This window comes from Gadus chalcogrammus, chromosome 20 (genome assembly GCF_026213295.1).
Source record: "Gadus chalcogrammus isolate NIFS_2021 chromosome 20, NIFS_Gcha_1.0, whole genome shotgun sequence".
NCBI lineage: Eukaryota > Metazoa > Chordata > Actinopteri > Gadiformes > Gadidae > Gadus > Gadus chalcogrammus.
The window spans coordinates 9,583,825-9,608,244 of NC_079431.1; the positions used below are offsets into that span (position 1 = coordinate 9,583,825).

Genomic DNA, 24,420 nt, shown 5'->3' on the forward strand with positions numbered 1-24,420 from the left:
ACACTTGTCATTATTTTTGATGAACATACACACCAAACGGCCGGCATGGCTGTTGTTGCTGTTCTGGACCTGGGGAGGGTCAAGGACAGTGCTTACTGTCTGTGGGCCACCCCCTGAGGAATGCTCTTCAACCAGCAGAGGGCGGATGACCTCTCTCTCTCTCTCTCTCTGTCTCTCTCTCTCTCTCTCTGGCTCTCCTCTTTCTCTCTCTCTCGCTGGCTCTCTCCTGCCCTTGGATTGACCATGGTACCAAACTGCCATAGTAAACTCCATACAGCACAACAGTAAAACCATGGCCCATTTTCTAGGACTCTTTGGGACATGTCAATAAACGTTCTTTTTGTAGGCTTATAGGCAGGGGTAGTAAAATAAGATGCACTTTAAGAAGCAGGGACTTAATGTGAAAGCGCATTAGGATGTGTGTGTGTGTGTGTGTGTGTGTGTGTGTGTGTATATATAGGAGCCATAGTGTTGGTGCCCACACACTAAGGATAGGAAGCTGGAGTGAGGTTGAATGAGGGAGGGCTGTACTTATGCTATTATGATTGCAACCATGGGTGCGCATATTACATAACGATGATTAAAGGAATCGAAGATCTAAGTACCAACCGTCTAAGTACCAATATAATTAGTCCGTCCCAACCGCACTTATGACCAAGCGCAGCTCCTGTGTCCACAACTAACATGATTGAAGTTTTAGCCACGGCAGTTTTAAGAGCCATACTAGGTGTGAGTGATATAATCCTTGTTGAGGAAGGCATCAAAGTACAAAGTGAAAATTTACCCCACAGACTTCCTCAGAGTTCGTCTCCCAGAAAGTTTGATTTATCTTCCTTTAGTTCTAACTGACGTGGAGAGGCTACTTTGGATCAAAGACACCCCGCTGTCAGGAGACCCGCTAGGGCAGTGCATGTTTTCATTTGCATCTTTATACTCCTGAAGACTTGGAGGGTAAGCGACCTTCCATTTAACAACTCTAAACTCGTTGACTATCGCTTTCATCTTCACCACTGGATACAGACCGGTGAATGAGCGGCGCCATTCCCGTTATAATTCAACTGGATCGTGCATAGATTATAATCATGCTAATGACACTGCACTTGTGTGTCTCAATTAAATAACCCAAGGACAATTGGATCGATTGATTTCATGTACTTGATACTCATGTACTATTGCAAATTGAAACAGGAATATATTTGTTGATTATAATTCAGCAAGTTATTTGAGTAAAACATTTTGACTCGCTACTCATGTTTAATGATGAAATAGGCCTGCAGAGACTCTTCTTCAGCAAATAAATCAAGTGATGAACAAGTGATCTATATTCTAAGATAAAATTACTGGATAAAATGAAAACACGGATGTTCTTTATACACGTTCCAATTTGACTTAATAGTTTGACTAAAAGCCCACACTTGCAGTATATTATTAAATGTAATGCCTTTTAAACTTACCACAAGAGAGTTTTGCAAGGCACTCCTTAAAGTAGAAATTGAGATATCGACTTTAAGGCTGCTTGGCTGGGGCCACACTAGAAACTGAATGTCAGGTTACAATCAAGCGCCTTGACTAGATAATTGGGAAAGCTAGGATCTTTATCAGATGCCCACCGGCATCTACTGAAGTGAAAACCTTTGAAACTTAACCTGAGTATGTATTAAGAAAAAAAAACACAATTGCCAGATTTAAAATGGATCTCGTTTTTTTAATACATACATGTTAGGGTGTATAATTCAACTTAATGCAGACAGACTATAACAGAAGCAGTGCATGTTCTGAAATAGGACATGGGCATCAATTTTCTCTGCCCATGGGGCAGATCAGAGTATTTTGTGCACAAATGAAAAATGAACTTTACAATGGTGCAATGGCCTCCATTGTTTACTTCAGCCAGATGTTCTTGTCTCCGACGTCCTCATTATAACCTTCTGCGTACTTCTTCCCGGGGAGCTGGGAGGAGGAGGAGAATAAATGTCAGTCAAATGAATGGAACGAGACGGTTGCCTGCCCACGATTAAATGAGCCGTATCGAGGGAAGCAGGGTTAAAACAGCGTCCTCGGTTGCACCTATGCATTTGAATGGCAGCGTCGGTGCCACACAGCAGCACCACTTTCTTTCGGGGCTTTGGACCTGTACCGGATAACAAAGTGAGTGCACTTATCTATTACTCTCAAGTTATGCTCCTGCACGCGCAGGGGACAATAACCAAATTAAAACATGTTTCCCTTTTCGTAGAATAGGCTCCGTTATCCTGTCCTTTGGCTCTACAAGGAGAGGCCCGGCACAATGTCTATTCATCCTCTGTAGTCGACTAAAATCAGACCTTGGATGACAACAGAGGAAGCCACGGCGACTGTGAAAGGAAAAAGAAGCACGGCAGGGTTTAGATTTGGCTACCACCAACAAGGAGTGGGGCATTTGTCATGGGGGTGACAAGGATGTTGTTTTGACACAAGGCACAAAACATTCACCCGGTGTGCGAGTAAACGTGTGACATGAATGAATGAATACATTTAGAGTAGTGGAAGGCATCGCTCTCATGGCCTCACTAGTCACCGCCATCGGCCCTCATGCAACAGAGGCCCAGAGCCGATGGCGCTCTCTGATGGACACTCTTTGAATCCAAAACAACACTTATGCAGGATGTTATATATATTTCTTTAAGAGTGCTTATCGGATGGGAAAAAAAAGATCAGGGCTCTGTTCCCTGAAGCCTTTGCAGAAGAAGTATCCGGTAAGGAGGATGCATGTCGATCCTTGGGGTCTTTCCCGCGGCCATGACAAGGCTCGCCGACTAATCGTCAGGCCGAGCGCACATCCAGTCGCAGTCCATCACATGGCACGCCGGTGGCAAACGGCGCTTTATGAGTTAGGGCTAATGTGCAGGCACATCAGTGACAGAGTGACAGACAGCCGGGCCACCCTCTGTCACATGCACTTTGTCAGCACATTAGTCTTGCTGTTTGGGAACGTGGCGCATTGAATGGGAAGCAACTAAAATAACAACCAGAAAAAAAGGAGGCAATAACCGCGGCCTACTCTCGCTGAGACATGACCTTCATTCCTGGTTTCACGATGTGGCTTGGCCATATGCCCAAATACCAGCCGCCCACGTTGGCTTTTTGTCTTGGATGCTGAAACGCTTCCAAAGAAATGTAATGACCTCACAACCATTTCAGTCATCACATTAATTCCGACATGAAACATGGGGTTTCTTTTCAAATCACTTCACTGATTCACCTTTCATGTACAAATGTATATTCTGTAATATTTGTATTACCTGACAGGCCAAGGGAATAATATTCACACCCGAGTAAAGGTGCGTTAAAATGTCATAGTTAAGAAAAAGTGACTTCGGTCTTTGTTGGTGCAGCCGGCAAGCGATGAAAATGGCAGTCGACTGGGAGGCGGGGTGGGGGGAATTACAGCTGCATTCATAATGCTTTTAATACAACAACCCAAGGCTTGTCAGTGTTCACTTAAAAGTGATTGGACTCAATCTCGGTATCAAAAGTGAATTAGCTTCCTCTGCGCCTGGTATTGTACCCGACAGCACGGTGCCTACTGCCTACCAATACAAAAGCGGTACCCAGAGAACTACCCAAATCCAAAATGTCCTCTGACGTCATGTGTCCCCCAAAGCAACCGTTCCGCATTCTCACCGCCGTTTCTGTGCAGAAAATGTCAGGTCAGAGTCCCCTGTATCACAGTTACACAGCCCCATGTTTGTTGCAATGGATGCAGTGGTGTTTGGGGGGGGTGGGGCGCAAACAACTAAGTTTCACTGAATAAAGAGAAAAGGTCACACTCAAATGTTTTCCTGCAAGACTGATGATGCCCAGGAACCTGGCGGAATATTCCTTTGCGTGGCATTTGCCGTCTCGTGAGCACGGAAACCGATTCGCCGTTTGAAGGTAGCAGGAAAATGACTTTCGTCCCTGTGGAAGGCGGTATGCCCTCGTATCACCGACAGCCGAGCTCACAGGGGGCGGGGAGAAAGGAAGATAAAGGAACAAACTAATTTATTTATCGGAGAAGAAAAAGCAATAGAAAAGGGCTTAGGACTTTGGAGATACCATCTCTGTAGGGGCAGGCGTGTAACTCGCAATCTGCAATACGATCCGTGTAGAATACCCGTCGGCAAGTCCCTGTGGACTAGGTGCCATCTGTCCCCCCCCGTCCCCGTCTCCCAACGCGCCATACATACCGATTTAAACTTGTAGTAGCTTTCGTCGTACTCGTGGGCGCCAATGGTGATTTCCGGCAGGAACTTGGGGATGAAGGTGAGGTTGGCCACCTTGTGTTTGTCTTCCACACTGGAAGGCGAAGACATCCCTCCATCAGCACAGTTTCATGCACAGTATACTAGAATACTTCCTATTTCTGCATTCATCAACGCTTTCTCTCTCTCTCCAGACACTTGATAACCTGGTGCCCATGAATATGCAATGGGTTTTAACAAGCCAATATGTTGAGGGTTTTATCTCCTTTCATTAACCGGCCACCTCCATTCTCTTGTGTGGTGCCCGTCGGTCAGAACCCGACCAAATTGTTCTCATAAATACTTCATAGTAACGATAGATCCTGTAACTTATCGCAGTGAACATAGACAGAGCAGGGCAGACTGGACTTATACCAAAGTGCTCAGCACAAAACTTTTTGGCTGCATTGCTTTCCAGTGTGTGTGGTGAGGATTGGAGGTCTTACAGCATTCTCATGTGGTGGTAGCTGACGTCATCCTGATCCAACCATGGTCCCTTCTCAAACTTCAAATACTCTATGTCTTCTGCAACCTGCCCAGAAAGGTAACAACAGAAATACCAAAAGTAAATATATGTATATCCACTTATACATACAAATACACACAAGGATGCATGCACACATTAAGTATGAAGGAAATGATGACTGCAGTATGTTACAGAGAAACCATGAATGTTACTGGCCCTATAGGGCAACATTTCAATGAAATGTATTTTTTTAGATATTCTTTTTTTTTTTTCAAATAATTTGCAGACAATTCCTCTGGACCTATGAGGGTATGGGGAAAATAGTTATTGATTCCACATCATTATTTTTGTCCACTTACCCTTTCGATATCTTGGGCTTGAACTGTATCATAGGCAAGCACTTCTGAGGTTTCGCTGCAATAAAACATGGAAATAGATAAACATTCAGCATAAGGTTCATCCTGAATATTAATTTGGAACTATATGACCAGAATTGCACTATGCACTTCCTATTTCGGTCCTGCAGTCAATACAGAAAAGGGCCACACTTTAAACACCTCATTTGTTACAAGTGGAACTGTACTCTTGTAAAACTAAATTGCAGAGTTATTTTCCGATGGCTCTTCAACACAAACACCACTTTGTTTCAGTGACACTTGCTGTTGTCATAGAACTGGAGCCACCGAGGCATGCATCTCCTTCTGGCTCCTTGGCCCTGCACACTCTCTCTCTCTCTCTCTCTCTCTCTCTCTCTCTCCCTCTCCGATTGACATAATTTGCGCTCATTCTCGGCAGTGCGTAAACGAGCGGCGAGACGATGACCCCTGTATCAACACTGCATTCCGTACACAGACACTCCTCAGCCCGGGGTTTCGATCACAATAAAAACACGTGGATGAGGTGAGGGCAAAGTGTGTGGAGGCAGAAGGGGCCATATTTTCCAGTGGCAAAACATTTAGATCAAAGCCCATCTCACTGGAGGTCATTTGTTTCCAGTTGGAGCACTGAGGAGGATATGAAGGGGGGGGGGAACACGTGAGCTAACACGTAGAGATTGTTTCACCAGAGAAGCTGCTGGCCCCAGCGGGGTTCAAGCCTGGCAGTGCTGAAGTACTCACTTCAAAACGAGGCTGAGCTTTGTGCCAAGCGACAAGTCTTTGTGTGCCCGAGTTTGAAGTATCCTCTGAAGGACTGTGTGCACTGTTGAAATTGAATAAGGATACATTGAGAGTGCCCGCTGCTTTTGGGAGCACTGTTTTTTAAGAGAAAAAACGCTAGTGCCAAACTATATTTATTTTTCATTGCTGTGAAAAGAAACCTCTTCGTATTCGCTCTTTTGGCTTTTGTTTATGTTATGTTTATCTGAATAATAAATAAATAAATAAATAAAAGATAGTGCACTTCTCTTTCATTCATCCACTCACCCAATCTTTGGCAGGAAGTTCTTCTTGTACGAATCTTCAATTGCCTTGAGATACGCCAGGGGCACGTTCTGCAGATGAGACTGAAGATACAAAAAGAGACAAAGCATTAGATCGTAATCACTTAACCGATTAAAACATAAACATCCAATAAAATAAATCGATATTTATAACGTATTATCCAGGTGTTTTCCCTAAAACTAAACTGCCATGTTGTGTTTGCAAAAAACATGTTGGGACAAATGGTTGTGATATTCCACATTTAGACACATGAGAAAGAAGTGAAAATATAAATCACTAAATCAAGAGCAGGTCTTTACAATGCAAACATTTGGCTTGCTTACACGAATAATAATTCCCTTGAGCAACTTTTAATTGTCCTTAAAGTGCACATGTGCAGCAGGAAGTACTGATGTAGAATTAAAATAGAACACGTTACCGGCTTTCACAAGGAGATAACTCTCAACATCCCCCTTCACGTATTCCAAGTAGTCTTGTTGATTAACCAGTTTTGTCCTATTTACTGTGTTCATCTACCAAGATTTGCGACATAACTGCTTGTGATTGCGTGCAAAAGAATAACAAGATAATGGTCTGAAACCTGACAGTTCACGTCGAGCAGTGAGGTGAAGCCCTACGTCGCTATTGCATTCGGACTGGCTACAAAAGCTTCTGCAATACATATTGTATGATTTGCGGATCTGCTAAAAATGGGTTTGAGAATGAGGATGGGCACTGGTAGAGTCATGCTTTAATTGTGATAACATATATTGTTAATTATCACATAAATAGAAATGGCCGCAGCCAAATAGAGCTGTTCTTTATGTAAGAGTGAAATAAACGTATGAATCCGTATAATTTTAATCTGCGTCTATGTCTTCCTTACTTGTGTCGACTGTGCCCCTAAAATGTTAACTTAGGATCATCACAGTGCACGCAGGGGGAAAAAAGTAAACATGGAGGCCTGAATAACAGTGAGATTTTCCTGCAGTATCAAATAAAAACTGAGGATTAGGTGGATAGTAGATAGGATCGTTTTTCACGCGTTTGTTACAGCGGCAGCAAATTCATTAACTGAGTATGCATTTAGGTGATGTAGCTGCGTTGATAAAAATGTCTTATTGGCTCTCCGAGATCCATTCTACTGACAAATTAGCCAATTCAAATCACATTAAAACATCATTTGGAAGGTGAACAACACAGTCTCGGGCTAAATTGCTATTCAACAAGCCTGCCAAGACAATGGATGAGTACACAACTTTCAACAGTCCACCGTTTCAGAAAAGCAGAGTTCTGTTTATATGTAGTTGAGATGATTTTTAAATTAAATAACATGGATTTCATGAAGAAAGATATAACATAATGAAAAGGCAGATTAAAAGTGTGTTAGTGATTAAAAAAAAACATAAAAGCCTCATTTTAAAAAGAGTCTGCAATGATAAAATAATCACATTTTCTTGCGGTTCTTAAAATGTTTCTGCAACTTTCTTTTGTGACATGTTGTGAAGAATGAGGTGACAAAAAGAGCCAATTTAAACTTCAGTCCCTTCATTTCCAGACTCCTGTTAAGGGACATACAAAGCGGAAGTCCGACAAAGAGCGAAAGGAATGATTTGATTCCAATTTTAGTGGGAGCGGACTTTCAAATATATATGGTGTAGAGCAAATTCAATTCACTTTGAATGTAACTTGTATTGATTTTAGTAACAAAAGGGATCATCATATATATACAATAAGGCATCTGAATAAATCCAGACATTTGAATGGTGCATTTTACTTGTAAACACTTCATTATGTGTGTCGTGGCATCTGCCTCACACAATGCCGACACATCACTGACCAGTCTGATGCCATTTAATTTTCTATGCACCACGTCGGATAGCATACCTTGTATTCTAATCTCTGTATTATAAATAGTTTTCAAATTGCAAGACTTTGCAAATATTAACTCATCATGTATGAAAACATTGATTTATCGTTTTGAAAACAGGGGAGGGTGAAGAACAATTTACATACTTTGACTATCCAATATGAAACTAACTATTACCACTTTACTCCTTTGATGGAGATGCGGGTTTGAGCAGCATTTTAAATAAGATTTCATTATTAAAATATAAGATGAAGCAATCAGTCTTATAATACACCATACCTTTAGATGATAATTTCAATTTGCGAACAGTGTCGTACCGGAGGGTTATTCAGATACTCAGGGCCTGGCCCAATAGACTCTGTATTGGACAAGCCTAAAAATGTACCAACTCAGATATGGGAACATCACAATTTAAAATAAAGTCATGGATGGGTTCATGGCAGGCTGCAGGGTATTTTATACCTGGCTACTTTGTTTCAGCTTCTTCTGCACTTCCTCGGCTGCCTGGTCCACATAGATCACAATATGGGGCGGCAGGAACTCGCAAATGCTAATGCCTTTGATCTCGTTGTAGTGGTCCACACCTGCAATCCAGATTGATATGGTGAGAAGATTCTATTAAAGGTTTTTGCCCAAAAATTGAAAACCAACATAATTAGTCAGCAACAGGGAGTAAGCTTCTGCGCGGTTGGGCTGCAGAGTATAGCCAATTTATAATACAAATGGATATTTCTAAAATAGGTTACTTTGGCTTAGCATGGACATATTCTGCCCAACCGATATAGGAAGTACAGTTATCATAGCACCAAAACATACAACTACTCTTTTTTAGATGTAAAACCTTTGCTAAATGGTTTAATTGGAGTAACACTACAAAATCAATACTACAAAAGTAATGCCAGTAGCTGGTTTTGGCAATACATGGGGGGGGAGGATTGAGATTAATACATATGAGGATTTTATGAACAGAGAGGTTTTCATATAATTACTCACATTGTTTCCTGATGTAGCCTTGTTTGTACATAGCCTCCATGAACACCATGTCACTGAAAGGGGAGCGCTCCAGAATCACACCTTGACCTAGAGTACACATCACATTGGGTTAAAATTGTAATATACATAAAACATTTTTTATTATTATCATCATCATTATTATTATAACCCCCTCTTGTTCTGAGTTATTTTGTGATGCAATGTGATTAAGCATTGGACTACCTTAAAAAATAAAAAAAATAAAAATATATATATTTCTGTTGTCACTCCAATTTCTATGTTTGTTCCAACCTACCTTTTTAGTAGCTTTGATAAAATACTTTTAATTTACAAATGAAACATCTCAAAAAAATATTGTATCATATACCTATTTACACCTTTTTACATGTACAGAGAAACAAACAAATATAAAGTTGCTGTAGGTAAGATTCAATAGTTGTAAAAACAGATAAGAAATGGTAGAAATTAGCAAGCTTTTGAAAGTGGCTCGGCTGGCATGGTGTTCAAACACAGCACCTGTGATTGACAGGCAAGATGGATTGTTGTGTGTGATACCCTAATTGGTCAAAACTTTTGTTGCAGCTGTACAAAATAATTGAATGTATTTACAGAGCATTCGATCCATTAATATCTGACCAATGGTTATACCATTTTTCACAAATCACATTCAAATAGTAGATCTTAAATCTTACATACAGCACCTGTCAGCTTTAATTTCAGACATTTCGTATAAAAGTGAATCAGTGGGTACCAGTGGTGAGCAGGTGCTCAATGGCGTCGGAGTACTGCAGCAGCCTCATGGTGTACATCCACAGCTGTAGCCTGTAGGAGTTTCCATCCCCACACTTGGGGTCCGTGTAGAACTTCTCCAGGTTACACATCCCATTGTATGCTTCGGGCAATGGCTCTTTCTCCCCAGTCATCTTGTCCATGTAGAAAGTGTCTGCCTCTGGCATGTAAAGCATACCTATTGAAAGAAAGATACCATACATAGAGAAGACTTGATGAATCAAATACATTAACATCTCCAAACAATCAAAAGCAACAAATTAAAAAAAAGCTAAACTGTTGTGAAACAAATACAAATTAAGGTGCTGCTATTAATGTATTGCTTGTTTACCCATTCATGCTCCTTGGTAAAGAGGATTACAGTGCTAAAGTATAGTATACTAGCGTTTTTGTTATTACCCAGTAGGACCAGATCAATTTGTTATCTAGATTATTATAAGCTACACATTACGTGTGTTGATATATTTCTGATGTTATTAATGTACAGCTTAAGGACAATATGTTACTAAGTGTTACTATGCCATGGTAGTCCATTGATTACCTAGTTTATCAGCCAGTTTTTGCGCGAGTGCCCCTTTCCCAGAGGCCAAATTGCCATCCACGGAGATGATTTTGCTGAACTCTTTAAACCTTGGAGTTGTCCTCTCGCCCAGTACATAGGTCCACCAGCCATAACGAAGGTTTCGTACTGCACTCGTGTGGATACCGGCCTTAAGAATAAACATAAAAACATTAGTGTACAGTAAACACACAACAAATGACATCAACAACAAAAATAATATAGCGCTTTCCTCCCATATGTATGAATGTTTCATTTATAGAGCTGTCAGACTAAATGTAAAGGTGTCCGTCTAGTGAAGTTTGACTTTAGAGCCAGCAACCTCTGCGGCTGCTGCACCGGTGTGATGCTAAGGGACGTTAGCCTGTCCTTGTACATTTGACATTCTTTGCATGCTCAAAATGAATCAACGAATTCGCAATATTCTTTCCCTACCGTCTGTGCCGTTATCCCAGCATTGAAGAACGCTGATCCGGACGGAATTGCCAGCCGGATAACCCTAAGGGCCATGTTTACTATTCTTCTAAAACTGACAGCCCGACCGAAGAGATGTCCCCTAAAAGGCGCAGGCTCAAGACGTCAGAGGTGGCCTTTACGCACCCGTCCTCTACATAAGACGTCACACATTTGTCCGAGATGACTGCCTGGCTTTTAACATCTTTTAAGAGCCAGGCAATATTTTACCGCAATTTTTGTTTTCCACATATGTTGGAGTGATAAGTCTTGATATTATTTTAGTCGTTTCCCTGAAACTTGGATAATAATACATAAATACAAATTAAATACACAAATACTAGAATGTAAATGCAGCGCTTTGGCTCAGTATTATCGTAGTAATTATGAAAATCACTTTTCTCCCACAAATCAACAATAATTTATCTAAATGCTTTCTCAATAAGATCTTTATTTAGTAGTTGGACTGAACTATTGCTTATTGTCATGTAACCAGTAGATGGCGACAATGATCATAGAGTTAATTCGCATATTTCCTTTCGTTGTCCACAGCCTGAAAATTACAATAAAAGTGCATTGTTGATGTATCGTCATACACGGGTCAGAGGAAAGACAATCCTGCCCTGTATGGGAATGGATAATATAAGATATGCTTATTTGAAATATATGGTAAATATTTAAAATAACCAACACTTGCTAACCAGAACAGCTGTTTTTATAGGGTTTTATTCTGCCAACCTGCCACATAATGTCTGGACTGACCGGCTGTTTCCTCTGTAGCCTAGGAAACCATGTATGTAAACACAGTAAAGCGTCAGTTGCACCACATCATCTTTCATATAGGCCAGTGTATGCAACTTTCTGCCAGCCCATGGTGTAACTTCTTGTAATGACACTTTGGCATGGGCTATATTTGGCATGTTATTGGCTGTGTTGTTAAGGAGAAATGCGTGTTAGCAGATTTATATTCCTGCAACCACTGCATCCACTCATTAATTAATTCTCTTCCTGAATGTGCATAGTCTAAACAGAGGAAGAGTATAAAAAAAAAACATAAAAACTGTCCTAGTTGAAAGAACTATTATTACAATGCCTGACCCAACACATAAACACAGCCACACACACACAGAAGGATCCCAAGAAATGTGTGAATAATGTACAGAGCAGTAAAACAACAATACTCAACATTCATGTGTCTCAAGGCTGAATTACCCTTGTGAGGCCATCTGAGGGATTTGGCAATCCTCTGTCCCTGCCAAACTCCCCTTGGTTTTATGGCAGGTTTTATTTCAATTTCTGCAGCACAGAGTGCCAATGAGGAGGCAATTTGCCTGCATTGTTTTTAATCAAAACAGCTGGAAATCCATGGCAACATTAATCTTTTTGTAATGCTCACTCCACACACCTTTGAAAGAAAATTCTGCAGACTGGATTTTATGACGTTTAGAATTATTATGGTCATTATGCGATTTGCGTTTCATGTCGATCCTACAGCAAAGATGCAAGAAGAATGGTTGATGAGCCCATCAAATTGGCATTCAATGGTAGCTGTGAAAGATAATTGTCTTGTCTGTTATTTATTATTAACTATTTGGACCTTTTTTCATCCGAATCACTGACTTGAGCTATGAGGCTAGTTAGTTAGTTAGTTAAATTATTTGTGTGTTTGTTTACCTCTGCTAATTGTTAGCCTGGTGGTACGAGGGTTTGTTTTCTTTTGTTGATTTGTTTGTGGTTGTGATGCCACAGTCAAGCCCGCCACAGGTGGTGCTGAACACTTCTGATTACTGTCCGTTGAAAGAGGAAGGGCCTTGTCTACAGACAAGAGCACAGGAAAACATCAGACGTGGGGCAGCAATTACAAGCATTTGTCTGCTGGCCACCGATGTGGTTTCTTTATCCCGGCAGAACGCACACAGAGCCAATCCCTGCAGCTTGCTAATAATACCAGTTTAACTCTCCCACTGCGCCAGCGCAAATGAACAGATATCCTGACACTCCCAGGACCATTTATACGCCCCCATGTTAATTGTAATAGGCCCGCGGTGGAGTGTATATTGGGGGTTCAGCTAAATCCATGTGTGTTAAACAGTGAATGCCCGTCTAGCGTTCACACGCTATGGCCTTCCCAGAGGACAGCAGCCTTCAACACTGGGCCTGTTTTTAAAAGGACACCGAGTTGAGTTTGACAGACTGGTGAAACATCACCTGAGACAGACAGATGCTGATAATCTACTCTTGCATCCACAGTCGCATCCACATTATAAAAAAATACTAAACAAGAAAAAATATTGCTCAAGTAAATCAGTTCTTTCCACAAAGCTACAATTGTATTATTTGGGGTTAGATATAAGTGCTACTTAGCTGTTAATTAACCAGTGGTGGGCTTTGAAAAAGAGATCTACACAAAGAAGTTTTGTTGTTTGTTGTTTTGTTTTTTAGTAATAATAATAATAATAAGGCCCTTTTTTAATGTGTGGAAACCCTTTTAACAGGATAACAGGCCAACAATGCTTGCAAATGTAACACACTTACACACAAAAAAGGTTTAATGCTGGGCAAACTGAGGAGCAGGGCCATATCGCTAGCAGAACAATAAAAAGTTGTGAGGTACGGCCTGTCAGCTCAACTGAAAACGCAGCCGCCAGACCAAAAAAAAACGCTGGGCTTGATCTGGAAATCAAGAATTGAGCCATAGTGTTGATGGCTCTGCACCGGTGGCTGTCACACAGGAATGCACTGTGGCCATGCAAACAAACAGGAGTAATGAATTAAACCCATGGGAACAGCTGCATGGAGCTCACCAAGCGACCACACGTCAAATTCTGCGGCCGATGGAGCCCCGACTGCCCTGTTCTGACCCCCCCCCTCCCCCCCTCCACCGCCACCAACACCACCCACTTCCTCCACCCCTTCAAACCTCCTGAACTGTCTGGATGATTCTTTGGCAGCTCTGTTGTCCTGCTCCATATGGAGGGGCTGTATATGGGGAGCGGTGGCAACGTCACAAGCTGGCCTAGTATGGCTTGGATATAAATAGAAGAAGAAAAAAAAACACATGCCTTCAGGGACAAAATGAAGGGTGGAGATATGCAACTTCCTGGCATGATGAGTTGTGCTAAAAGGGAAGTGTTGAAAGACCTCTGCAGCTCTGCACAAGATGCACAAACTTTGACATGTGTGCTTGCATGAAGAACAAACACATACACAAAAGACACACAGACTGTGTGCATAAAAATACATGCTCTCTCTCTCTCTCTCTCTCTCTCTCTCTCTCTCTCTCTCTCTCTCTCTCTCTCTCTCTCTCTCTCTCTCTCTCTCTCTCTCTCACTCTCACTCTTTCTCCCTCTCACACTCTTTCTCTCTCTCATTCACACCTACAAACCGTCAGGTCTGCTAAGCCCAGGAGGTAGAGTTTTAACTGACAACCGGAAGGTTGCTAGTTTGATTCCCAACTCCTAAAAATACATGCTCTCTCTCTCTCTCTCTCTCTCCCTCTCCCTCTCCCTCTCTCTCTCTCTCTCTCTCTCTCTCTCTCTCTCTCTCTCTCTCTCTCTCTCTCTCTCTCTCTCTCTCTCTCTCTCTCTCTCTCTCTCTCTCTCTCTCTCACTCTCTCACTCTTTCTCCCTCTCACACTCTTTCTCTCTCTCATTCACACCTACAACCCGTCAGGTCTGCTAAGCCCAGGATTTAGAGTTTTAACTGACAACCAGAAGGTTGCTAGTTTGATTCCCAACTCCTCTATATATATGTGTGTGTAATACTTGCATGGTTGACTCTGTCACACAGTATATATGTTTATGAATAGATGCTTGTCTGCCAAATGCCCTCAATGTGAAACAAATGCCCATGCATTCAGATGGAGGGAGGAAATACAATGATAATGACATCTTTATTTCTCAATGTGATTTCTATTTTGTATTATTATTGAAGTGGTTTGTGTGAAGGCCTTCAGGCATTGGGTAGGGTGCAGCTTTCTAGAATGGGAGAATGTTGAGCAACTATCCAAACATTCTAAAAGTAAAAGCCACGAACAAAAGAAAAGTTCACTCTTGCATATTGACACAAAAACCTTGCATTGCAACTTTGCATCGATAACATAGAACTCACTCTTTGGTAAACAAAAATTTAAATAGCCTACATGTAAAAAAAAGAAAAAAGAGATACCTGCAAGATTGGTGCCTTGCGCAATTGCTGATGTACAGAGAAGTATCAGACAAGTAAACATCATTAGAATTTCTGGCATACTTCAACCCTGAATGGGGACATAGACAATTGTTATAAGGAAGTGCAGTGTGTTCAAGACAAAGACTGATGTTTACACAGATCAGAGGTCGGGAGACTGAATGGTCTCCATGGCAACTGTGCGCAACACCTCTTTTGCTGTCAGGTAGGTGTGTTGCAATACGGTGAGAAAATAAAGATCAGCATTACATTACCAAAAAGATTCAAATACTTTCACAGTTATGGGATTGGTGTCTCTAAATTACTTATATGTATGCCTGTATATCGAAGGATTATTATGAGGTATTTTCGAAAAGTCTTTTAAGCGGCTATAGTGCCTGAGCTGCACATGGCAACCGCAAGAGGCGCCAACAATCAGTCGAGATTGAAAATGACATTGAAACACCAAATCTGACGATATGCACCAAAGATAAATAAGAAGTTAATTTGAATAATAATACCAATTTGAAACAAAAGGTCTTTGAGTTTTAATGTATAAAAAATGTTGTTCTATTTAAAATATTTACTCTCTTTGAAGTTTACATTTTTCTTATATAGTTTGGATTAAGGTCCATATTTGTATTATTTAGAATGGTTAATGTGGCATATGCATGATGCTTTGTGTGTGTGTGTGTGTGTGTGTGTGTGTGTGTGTGTGTGTGTGTGTGTGTGTGTGTGTGTGTGTGTGTGTGTGTGTGTGTGTGTGTGTGTGTGTGTGTGTGTGTGTGTGTGTGTGTTTGCGTGCGCGCGCGCGTGCGTGTGTAAGGGACGTAAGGATGCCAAAAAAAGACATGATATTGGTATTTATGTAGTTTTATTAAAGCATAAGGGCTTCACAAATTACAATATACAGACTTTAATTATTGCAAGCAGCATTAATTAATGCTTATAGTTTATATATAACCTAAGCATTAGGTTATATATAAACTACATATTGTATTAAAAAAGTAAAGTTAGAACACGTTAATATTAAAATAACAATAAAAAAGTGTGTCCCTGTCGTATAATACAGCTCTGAACACAACCGCTCAGTCCACCTTAACAAACGCTCTGACTGTACACATGATTTCCTGAAAACGCCCCATGCCAAAAAACGATAGGCCAACTTTACCTGCTCCGCCGCGAAGCCAGTTCCGAAAAGCGATCACTTTACATCCAACCAAAAAGTGACTCTGAATAACGAGGCAGTGTTGTTTATACCGGGGCTGGACACAGGCTGATTACAAAAGGGAGAAAACTTTGCGCAAGATACCCATCGGTAATCACGCTGTGCAGCTCTATTGAAGGAAAAACTCTCCAAAACTTCCTTCCATCCCACGAGTTTCACCCGCACATCGATCAAGGTCAATTGTGACTGCTGGGGATCTGTCAATGCCTTACGGATTGTGTACTGGCATAATTAACTTTGCCTTTCGAGGGATCTTTAAATTATGGCTGTGTAGGCTACTGTGATCACATGGATAAAGCCCCTCTATTACAGACTGGATTTTACTTTCTTGTCATTGAACAATAAGCCGAGTGACACCATGTTGGGTAACGCTGGGACTTACGCTATGAAGAAGCGGAAGAAGCCCGTTCAAAAACCGTAAGTTTTGCTTAAATTCTTCATCGATTTGACCAACATGGTGTTTGACAAAAACTTTGGAGTCGATATGATGAGTTGCAGTTTGTGTAGTTTAATGTGTTTACGGTTGTTGCTCGGTTCCATAATCGCAACGTGTTGCACAGCTTTGTATGTTATAGTCATTACCAGGTTATGAATATCCAACAATAGCCTATATCTAGTTTATAGTGGTAATATTAGTGAATAACACAATGGATCGTGCGAAAACAAGTGCATTGCAATCCTCTCTGCTAAGATTATAAATATGCTAAATACAATTATGAAAATATTATTATTCAGAACGCAGGGCTTTGGGCTGTGATTAGAAAAAACGCAACAAAACGAAAAAAAAGTGCTTTCTATGGCCACAGGCTTTCAGCCATACTAAGCTTGTACACGTCTTTACAAACTCAAAGTATTTACAAAATTGGTTTGGTAAAAGTCCTTTCTCTATTTTCCAGTGCTTGAGTCAAAAGCCTCTTGTCTTTCTCTCGAGGAGTTTCCTGAGCGCCCGAGCAGACCGTTTCTGGCCCCTCGGTTTTTCTCGGGTTACCTTAAGAATTTCTCTTCGTGTATAGTTTTGGTCTGGCATGGAAATAGTACTCTTGCATTAATCACAATCAAGTTGGAGAGTCGGCTGCGCTCTCACGCGATGCTCACAAGAGGGCGGGGGAGGCGGGGGCTCGCTGGCTCCAAGTATGTTATTGTAATCTGATACGCAGCGCTCTGCGCATTATGGGAACACTTCTGCGCCTTTCCTATGCTTTTTTTCCCTCCTTATTCTTAGGCAGCCTCAGTTTTACACAGAGTGATGATACGTATAAGACCCGGGGTTATCGAAAAAACAACTTTTAAACTTTCGAAAAGTCCTCTTCCTAACTATTGACACAGGTTTTATATATTTGGCCTGGACTTTTTTTTTCCGTGGGTGTTCATATTGCAACCCTGTGCACCCGAGTGTAAAAAGGTCAACTACTCCGTGGTTCATTTTAAACCGTCAACCTTGCACGACCGTAAAAAGTTATATATATATATATATATATATATATATATATATATATATATATATATATATATATATATATATATATATATATATTTCCAGCTATCGTGCAGTCAAATGCAAATGCTACACTCCCAATATAAAACCAAAAATAAAAAAAGGTGGCCTGTGCGCAGACTTTCTTTTTTATGAAGATTTGGGACTGTAGAGCCAGGGCTGATGTTTCCTGGATCGCCATCTGGGCTTGGCTGCACAAAGGCACCATTGAGACCAAACGTTAAGGGCTGTGGTCACTACATAGAGGGCATTCCAAGGGAGTTCTCTATCGTCCAAATTTGGTTTTGCCCTACGTGTCTTTCCATATTCTATCCCCTGCGCCTTTTAGTAGCTTTCGAAATCCAATATTAATAAATTAAACTGTTAATGAAGTATGCAGTAACACTTCTGTTATTATTTGAGTCATATGTGATCCGAAACACAGCAGCGTTGTAAAGTTGTTAGGGCGTTCTGGAGAAAGCTGTTGAATATCAGTTTCAGATCTTTATGCTGCTATGGTTACTCACTGAATATTCTCGGTGAATATATGGTGTAATTATTACAGAGGGCTCATTAAATGACCTGCAGGGAGGGAACTTGCGGCAAGGTGTGTGTGTGTGTGTGTTTATATCATGTATTTTTATTAAAGATATATAATTAGAGTATGTGTTATGTGTTAGACTATGGAAAGTAATAGGATGATACTGACCCTATTTTAGTACACATAATGAGTTCAGATTAGCCTTATATGCCTAAATAATGTTAACCATATTATTGGCCAGTAATTTAAAATTATTATTGTCTATAGTTAGAAGACACAGGCGCGCACACACACACACACACACACGCACGCACGCACGCACACACACACACACACACACACACACACACACACACACACACACACACACACACACACACACACACACACACACACACACACACACACACACACACACACACACACACACACACACACACACACACACAGACTTGCTGATACAGGCAAGGCAAAAAGCCAAAACAAACTCAGTGTAAAATAACATAGTGGCCCATTGTTCTTCTAGTTGTCTCATCTACATGGAGGCCTAACAATCAACATCAATTGCATGTCTTTTACCTCCTGTATTTTAAATTTGGTTATAGAACCTGAACAATGTGTACATCTGCAAAAAATGACACACAAAACACTTAAATGTGGAAAAATTTGAATCATAAAACCGTAACACTTTGCTGGCCGTACGGTTGCCCATTGCGTCTCTGTTCAATGTGTCAAACCTGAAAGTACAGAGAAGGGCACTTTAATCTGAGTTCTGGTCTCGGCAGAACTCAGATTCGATTTTATAAACAAAGATTTTGTGGGTCCAATCGAGAGGAAGTAGTAGGCAAACCCCAGTCGATGGCCCTCAACCCGCGTATGGATAAAGGCTGTGGGTCATGAGCCTGTTTCTTGTATTCTTTCAAACCTACAATGAGACCCTGTAAAACTGTGTAGTTTCTGTGTTTGAAGCCCCGCCCACTTCAGAGTAGACAAAAGCATGCCAGTGCCATTACAGCAGACAGAGTACTGCAATATGAGCCCTTCTTGAAGTCTGAGGCTGGGGTCTCTGAGTTCGGTCCTCTTATCACCTTGCACTTTAATAGGCCAACCCAGCGAGAGAGAGAAGAAAAATAAGAAGAAAAGGAGAGAGGATGTGAAAAAGCGAAAAATATAGATGGATGACCCGAACCCATTCACCCCCCACACCCACTCACTCACAACCCCCCCCCCCCACACACACACACACACACACACACACACACACACACACACACACACACACACACACACACACACACACACACACACACACACACACACACACACACACACACACACACACACACATACACACACAAACACACCGCCTCTCCTCTCCCACTTCTCTCTCTCTTTTTTAATTTATTCTCCACAAAAAGAATGTCAATGTTTTCTGCTCTGCTGTGTGATCCACTGCGAGGCAAGGTGGAAAAAATGGTTCTGAATACTGGCTTTTGTTTCTGCAAGGCATTTCTTAAAAGTGAGGTCAGTCCTGTTCCATTTCTGGGAAGGTACTGCTTGGGTCGGAGGCCCGGCAATTGAGTTATGGCTGCCTTCCCCCTCAGACTATTCAATGGGGACGAAAACGGGGTGGGGGGGAATTGCCTTTCATCAGCCACACTTTTTGTTATGAGTCAAAGTTAACAGAGTTTGCCTTCTTCAAGCGAAAATACTTCGGTTTTCAAGAAGCACATAGGCCCTGCTCCTAAAGTTAATGTTTGACTAAGAGAACTTAAGCCCTCTGTCTCTTGCCTTAAGACTGATTGCCTCATCTCAATGACGAAAAGCTATGCCTACTTACAAAATCCAGTCAAATGTGTGCAGGCCTGTACTGGCTTTAGCGTGGCATTCTAACACAAGTATTGCACTGAGAGGAGTCTATATCAGTTAGGTAAAAATTAGCTTGAATTGGTGTATTGTTCCTGTTGTCACAAAGAATAATATGGGCATTTGTTTATTATATGACTTCAGAAATGGCATATTTACCCTAGCAAGCTAATCAAGTCTAGATTAAAGGGCCTTAGACTTTAGACTTTAGTATCTTCAGACAGAATCTCTGGCAGCACCCTGATTGGTTACTTCTATCCTCCCCATTGGCCAAAGCACATTGATCCGGCCGTCAGCAAGGGTTGCCGTAGTTTGGCCCTGTTGGTCAGACATTTGGTTTGTCTTGGCTTCTTCTACAGCAGGTGTACAGTTTGCATCCTGTGCGTTAGGATGGACGTTAACTCTTTCAACTCTTCCACGGTTCCGCGTCTTGGCATGGCTTGATGTTCAACATGTGTGGCTGATTTGGGACTAATGACATGTGTCTCCTTCAGGGACCGTATATTAAAACATTTTGGCCATCTGTGTGGGTGGTCTCTCAACTTAGTTCCATTGAAACTCTGTTGCTTCCTTGATGGGAAATGCAAAGCTGGAGTTCCCCCGGCCAGAGACAACTGGCCCGATGACTATTCAGACTTCCACTTACACAGTGCAAAAATAGCTCATTAAGATTTAGGTCTATGTGGTCTTCAGAAAACTTCTCATGTAACTTTTACATTGACCTCCCACATAGATATTGTTGCTCAAGTTGGTAACGTAATAGAGGTAACATTCTGTGTTTGTGTTAGTCTAGCGATATGCCGTGGAACGGGGATTTTTCTGATCGATGAGTCCCTGGTATACGTGTTGAAACTCCAGTAAAAGGTAACCCGTGACCTACAGTCTCTGGTTACAGAACGGTGTTGCTTATTTGCTAACAGCTGCTCCACAATAACGGACCGTCTACGCTGTTCGTCCCTTAAATAAAGTGAGCAATGCATGAGTGTTTTGGCCTGGGGTTAATTTTATTTCTTCTCCTTCCGCTTTCTTGTCTGACTTGTATATCGTAGCTGGATGACCATGGCGAATTACTCACCCAGCCTGCAGTGTTATATTAGTCACTTTAGGAGACAGCCGTCTATGCAGCCTAAGCTGAACTGTATTTTACATTTTATGGTGTCTAGTGTGTGTGTGTGTGTGTGTGTGTGTGTGTGTGTGTGTGTGTGTGTGTGTGTGTGTGTGTGTGTGTGTGTGTGTGTGTGTGTGTGTGTGTGTGTGTGATCGTGTGTGTGTGTGTGTGTGTGTGTGTGTGTGTGTGTGTGTGTGTGTGTGTGTGTGTGTGTGTGTGTGTGTATTTGTGGTTGTGTGTGTGTCATACAAAGATGCTCGACAGCAGATAATCTCGCTCTGGAAAGGCCGGTTCGTCGACCTGAACTCATTGGTTGCTTACGTCGTTTTTTTTTACTGTTTAAAAAGGTCATCCTGTTTTGCATTCACCAAGGATTTAGGGAGAGTTGATTGTGTCACTCCACATGCCCTGTGCATCTCGTTTCAACAAAAGATACTGAAAAAATATAAAATATAAAATACAAAAAATGCAAAAGTAAAAATAATTGTTTAGCTCCAGTGACCTCATTTGCATGTTGCTGTGTCGACTCTTGCATGGGCTATTTCAGTTGTTGAACTCAACTACATTGAATTTGTCAATATGTCTAATTTGGTAATCGATATCCTATTCTTTGTCAGAGAGCACCATCATTATATGGTTGAATTGCTTTGTGTACTTCTGCAGCACCCAATTCCACTGACGTGTGCACATCAGTGAATTCATTCAACTGGGAAGCACTGCATGGCCAATGAAGATGTGTTTGAATTACAACTGTTCATGCTATTTTCCTCAGTTTTTTCTGCAGCAAAATCGTCGTTGAGTTATTTGGTAAAACTAATCCTGATTATTATTGGTTGGCCATAGCGCCCAGCTCATATATTTAAGAGGTGGATAAACAATGCAGGAAAGGCACACCACAAAATACCGCTTAGAAAAAACGTATTTACCAAATAATTGTTAGTTTTTTGTAAAATGTAGTTTATCCAACCAGTAGTAGTACAAAATATGAAATTACAAATTGCATTTAGATGGAATTATGAACATTACGCAAGAATGTCTATGGCCATGACTCTCTAACAAATTACCAAAGCTCAAAGTTTAATAAATCACATCGCTTAGCTATTTAAATCTGAGCAAGAGTAGAAGAAGCTGAACATTTTGATATGTCTGTATATAGTATAAAAAATAGGAACAGCAGTTGTTTACAAATTGCGAGCAGTTGGTGGCGTCAGCTCCGTTTGTCCTCTCTTTTTGTCCTCTTTCTGTCTCCTCTCTCTGTTTGTCCCATCTGGTCCTCCTCTTTCTGTCTCCTCTCTCTGTTTGTCCCCTCTGGTCCTCCTCTTTCTGCTCCTCCGTTTGCCCTCCCTCTGATCCTCTTCTCTCTGACTCTCGACTGTCCCTGTCTCACCTGTCCCTGTCTCTCCTCTCCCTGTCTCTCCTCTCTGTACCTCCTGTCCCTGTCCCTCCTCTCCCTGTCTCTCCTCTCCCTGTCTCTCCTCTCCCTGTCTCTCCTCTCTGTACCTCCTGTCCCTGTCTCACCTCTCCCTGTCTCTCCTCTCTGTACGTCCCTGTCTCTCCTCTCTGTGCCTCCTTTCCCTGTCTCTCCTGTCCCTGTCTCTCCTCTCCCTGTCTCTCCTATCCCTGTCTTTGTTCTCTGTGCTTCCTGCATCACTGTCTGCCTCACCGCTGTCTGCAAATCAACGTTTGAAATTAGGAAAAGAGGATTTTTAAAGTTTGTGCTTTACTCTACTTGTTGTTGTTTTTTGTGCTCACTTTGCAGTCAAGATCTGTTGCTATCCTCAGCAGGAGGATGCTTGCTTTTTTTTCGATTTTAGAAATCGCCGTACATCCTTTTTATTCCAGTCAACCTTTGAAAGTTAGCTGGCCAGCAAGAGCAAGCCCATTTCTAAACCTTAGTTGCGAACACGGCAGCCGCAAGAGACGATGTGATTGGTCACAGATACCATGTCACAGATACCGTAAACACAGATAATGCAGTGCTATTTGGAACAAACGATGGCTTGCGCTGGTAAAACAATAAATCGTTAGTTTAACACATTTAAAAGTTAGGTATATCAGAGGTGCGTTCACGCTTCTAGAGGTGCTTAAACGCTATTTCAGAAATGTATGTGCTAAATAAGAGCCGTTTAAGTGCGTTTACGTATATCTTTGCCAATATGAGGCGTTATGGGAACTTTAAATTGATAAATTAGTAACCTCTTTATAAATCGTTTAGCGTGGTGGTTGTGATGCTGTGCTCAGTTAAAGTGCTTTAACTGAGTTAAAGTCGAAGTGCTTTAACTGAGCACATCCACAAACATCCCGACGCTAACAGTTTAACATCATGTACCAAAGAATTGCTGGAGGTTGAGCAGCAAATCCCAAGGAGCTGCTGTCCTCCAGGATACCACAATATTTTTATATTGAATTAACGGCCGCTATATTTCTATTTTGAATATCGGCCAATGTATGTATATATTGGTAATATTTGATCGTATCGGCATCGGCCCCTACAATTCAGTTGGCTGCGGTGCAGGGATTTATTTAATACCGACCAAAGGGTAAGGATTCCCTGGCATCTATATCACTACAGTGTGTCTCTACAGTGTGTGGTGCATTTCATAAACAACACTCATTATTACACAACAACAGTACTAAAAAAGTATCACAAAGTTGCCGTTGGCGATATCACACTATAACACATAATATATAATGTATAACACATTAGATTTAAAAAAAAACAATTTGGGTTGAGAGTTCTACGAAAGAGTTTGGTCTGAGAAAAAGTGGAATCAGTGCATCCCTTCCGATATTTGTTGCGCACCAATAATATAATATATAATAACAAAATACATCTGCACTACTGTTTGGTGTGCTGCTGCCTGTCAACAACACCAACATTCTAAGACATGCCGATGGAATATCCATTATTATCATACACTCATCATGTTTGACCCTTTTACTCCCCTGCAGCAAGAAGCTCCCTGGAGTGGATGGGGTCATCAAGTCGAACCCTTCCAAGCGCCACAGGGATCGGCTGAACGGGGAGCTGGATCGCCTGACCGATCTGCTGCCCTTCTCCGAGGACATCCGTACGCGCCTGGACAAACTGTCCGTGCTCCGACTTAGCGTGGGCTACCTGAGAGTCAAGGGCTTCTTCAAAGGTAAGAAGGCCCCCATATGTATGAACACACACACAGATAAACATGCGTGTAAACACTAGTGTTGCCATTATACCGATACTAAA

The 24,420-nt window shown here is 41.5% G+C and overlaps 2 protein-coding genes across 2 annotated transcripts in view; one reads left to right on the top strand and one right to left on the bottom strand.

Moving 5' to 3' along the window:
* Positions 1–1,684: 1,684 nt before the first annotated feature.
* ndufa10 (NADH:ubiquinone oxidoreductase subunit A10) lies at positions 1,685–10,980 on the bottom strand. Its single transcript, XM_056580158.1, has 10 exons — positions 10,796–10,980; positions 10,343–10,511; positions 9,764–9,979; positions 9,013–9,099; positions 8,482–8,603; positions 6,153–6,232; positions 5,088–5,142; positions 4,709–4,794; positions 4,209–4,317; positions 1,685–1,950 (listed from the first exon to the last, which is right to left on the bottom strand). Exons 1-10 carry the CDS (start codon positions 10,868–10,870, stop codon positions 1,882–1,884), a joined length of 1,068 nt encoding a protein of 355 aa, XP_056436133.1. The 5' UTR covers positions 10,871–10,980; the 3' UTR covers positions 1,685–1,881.
* A 5,129-nt stretch (positions 10,981–16,109) lies between these two features.
* LOC130373762 (uncharacterized) overlaps positions 16,110–24,420 on the top strand; it is a 43,409-nt gene continuing 35,098 nt past the window's right edge. Inside the window, exons 1-2 of the mRNA XM_056580395.1 lie at positions 16,110–16,622; positions 24,147–24,337. Of these exons, the coding sequence (XP_056436370.1) occupies positions 16,564–16,622; positions 24,147–24,337 (250 nt within the window). The 5' untranslated portion in view covers positions 16,110–16,563. The remainder of the gene's footprint in view (positions 16,623–24,146; positions 24,338–24,420) is intronic.

Bases quoted from the DNA above. Each gene is read 5' to 3' on its own strand.
- ndufa10 (XM_056580158.1), bottom strand. From the start codon at position 10,870: ATGGCCCTTAGGGTTATCCGGCTGGCAATTCCGTCCGGATCAGCGTTC. The intron at 5,143-6,152 runs GTGAGTGGATGA...GTTTTATTGCAG, and splicing joins AACTTCCTGCCAAAGATTGG to CGAAACCTCAGAAGTGCTTG. The intron at 1,951-4,208 runs GTATGTATGGCG...TCCTCCTCCCAG, and splicing joins GCTACTACAAGTTTAAATCG to CTCCCCGGGAAGAAGTACGC.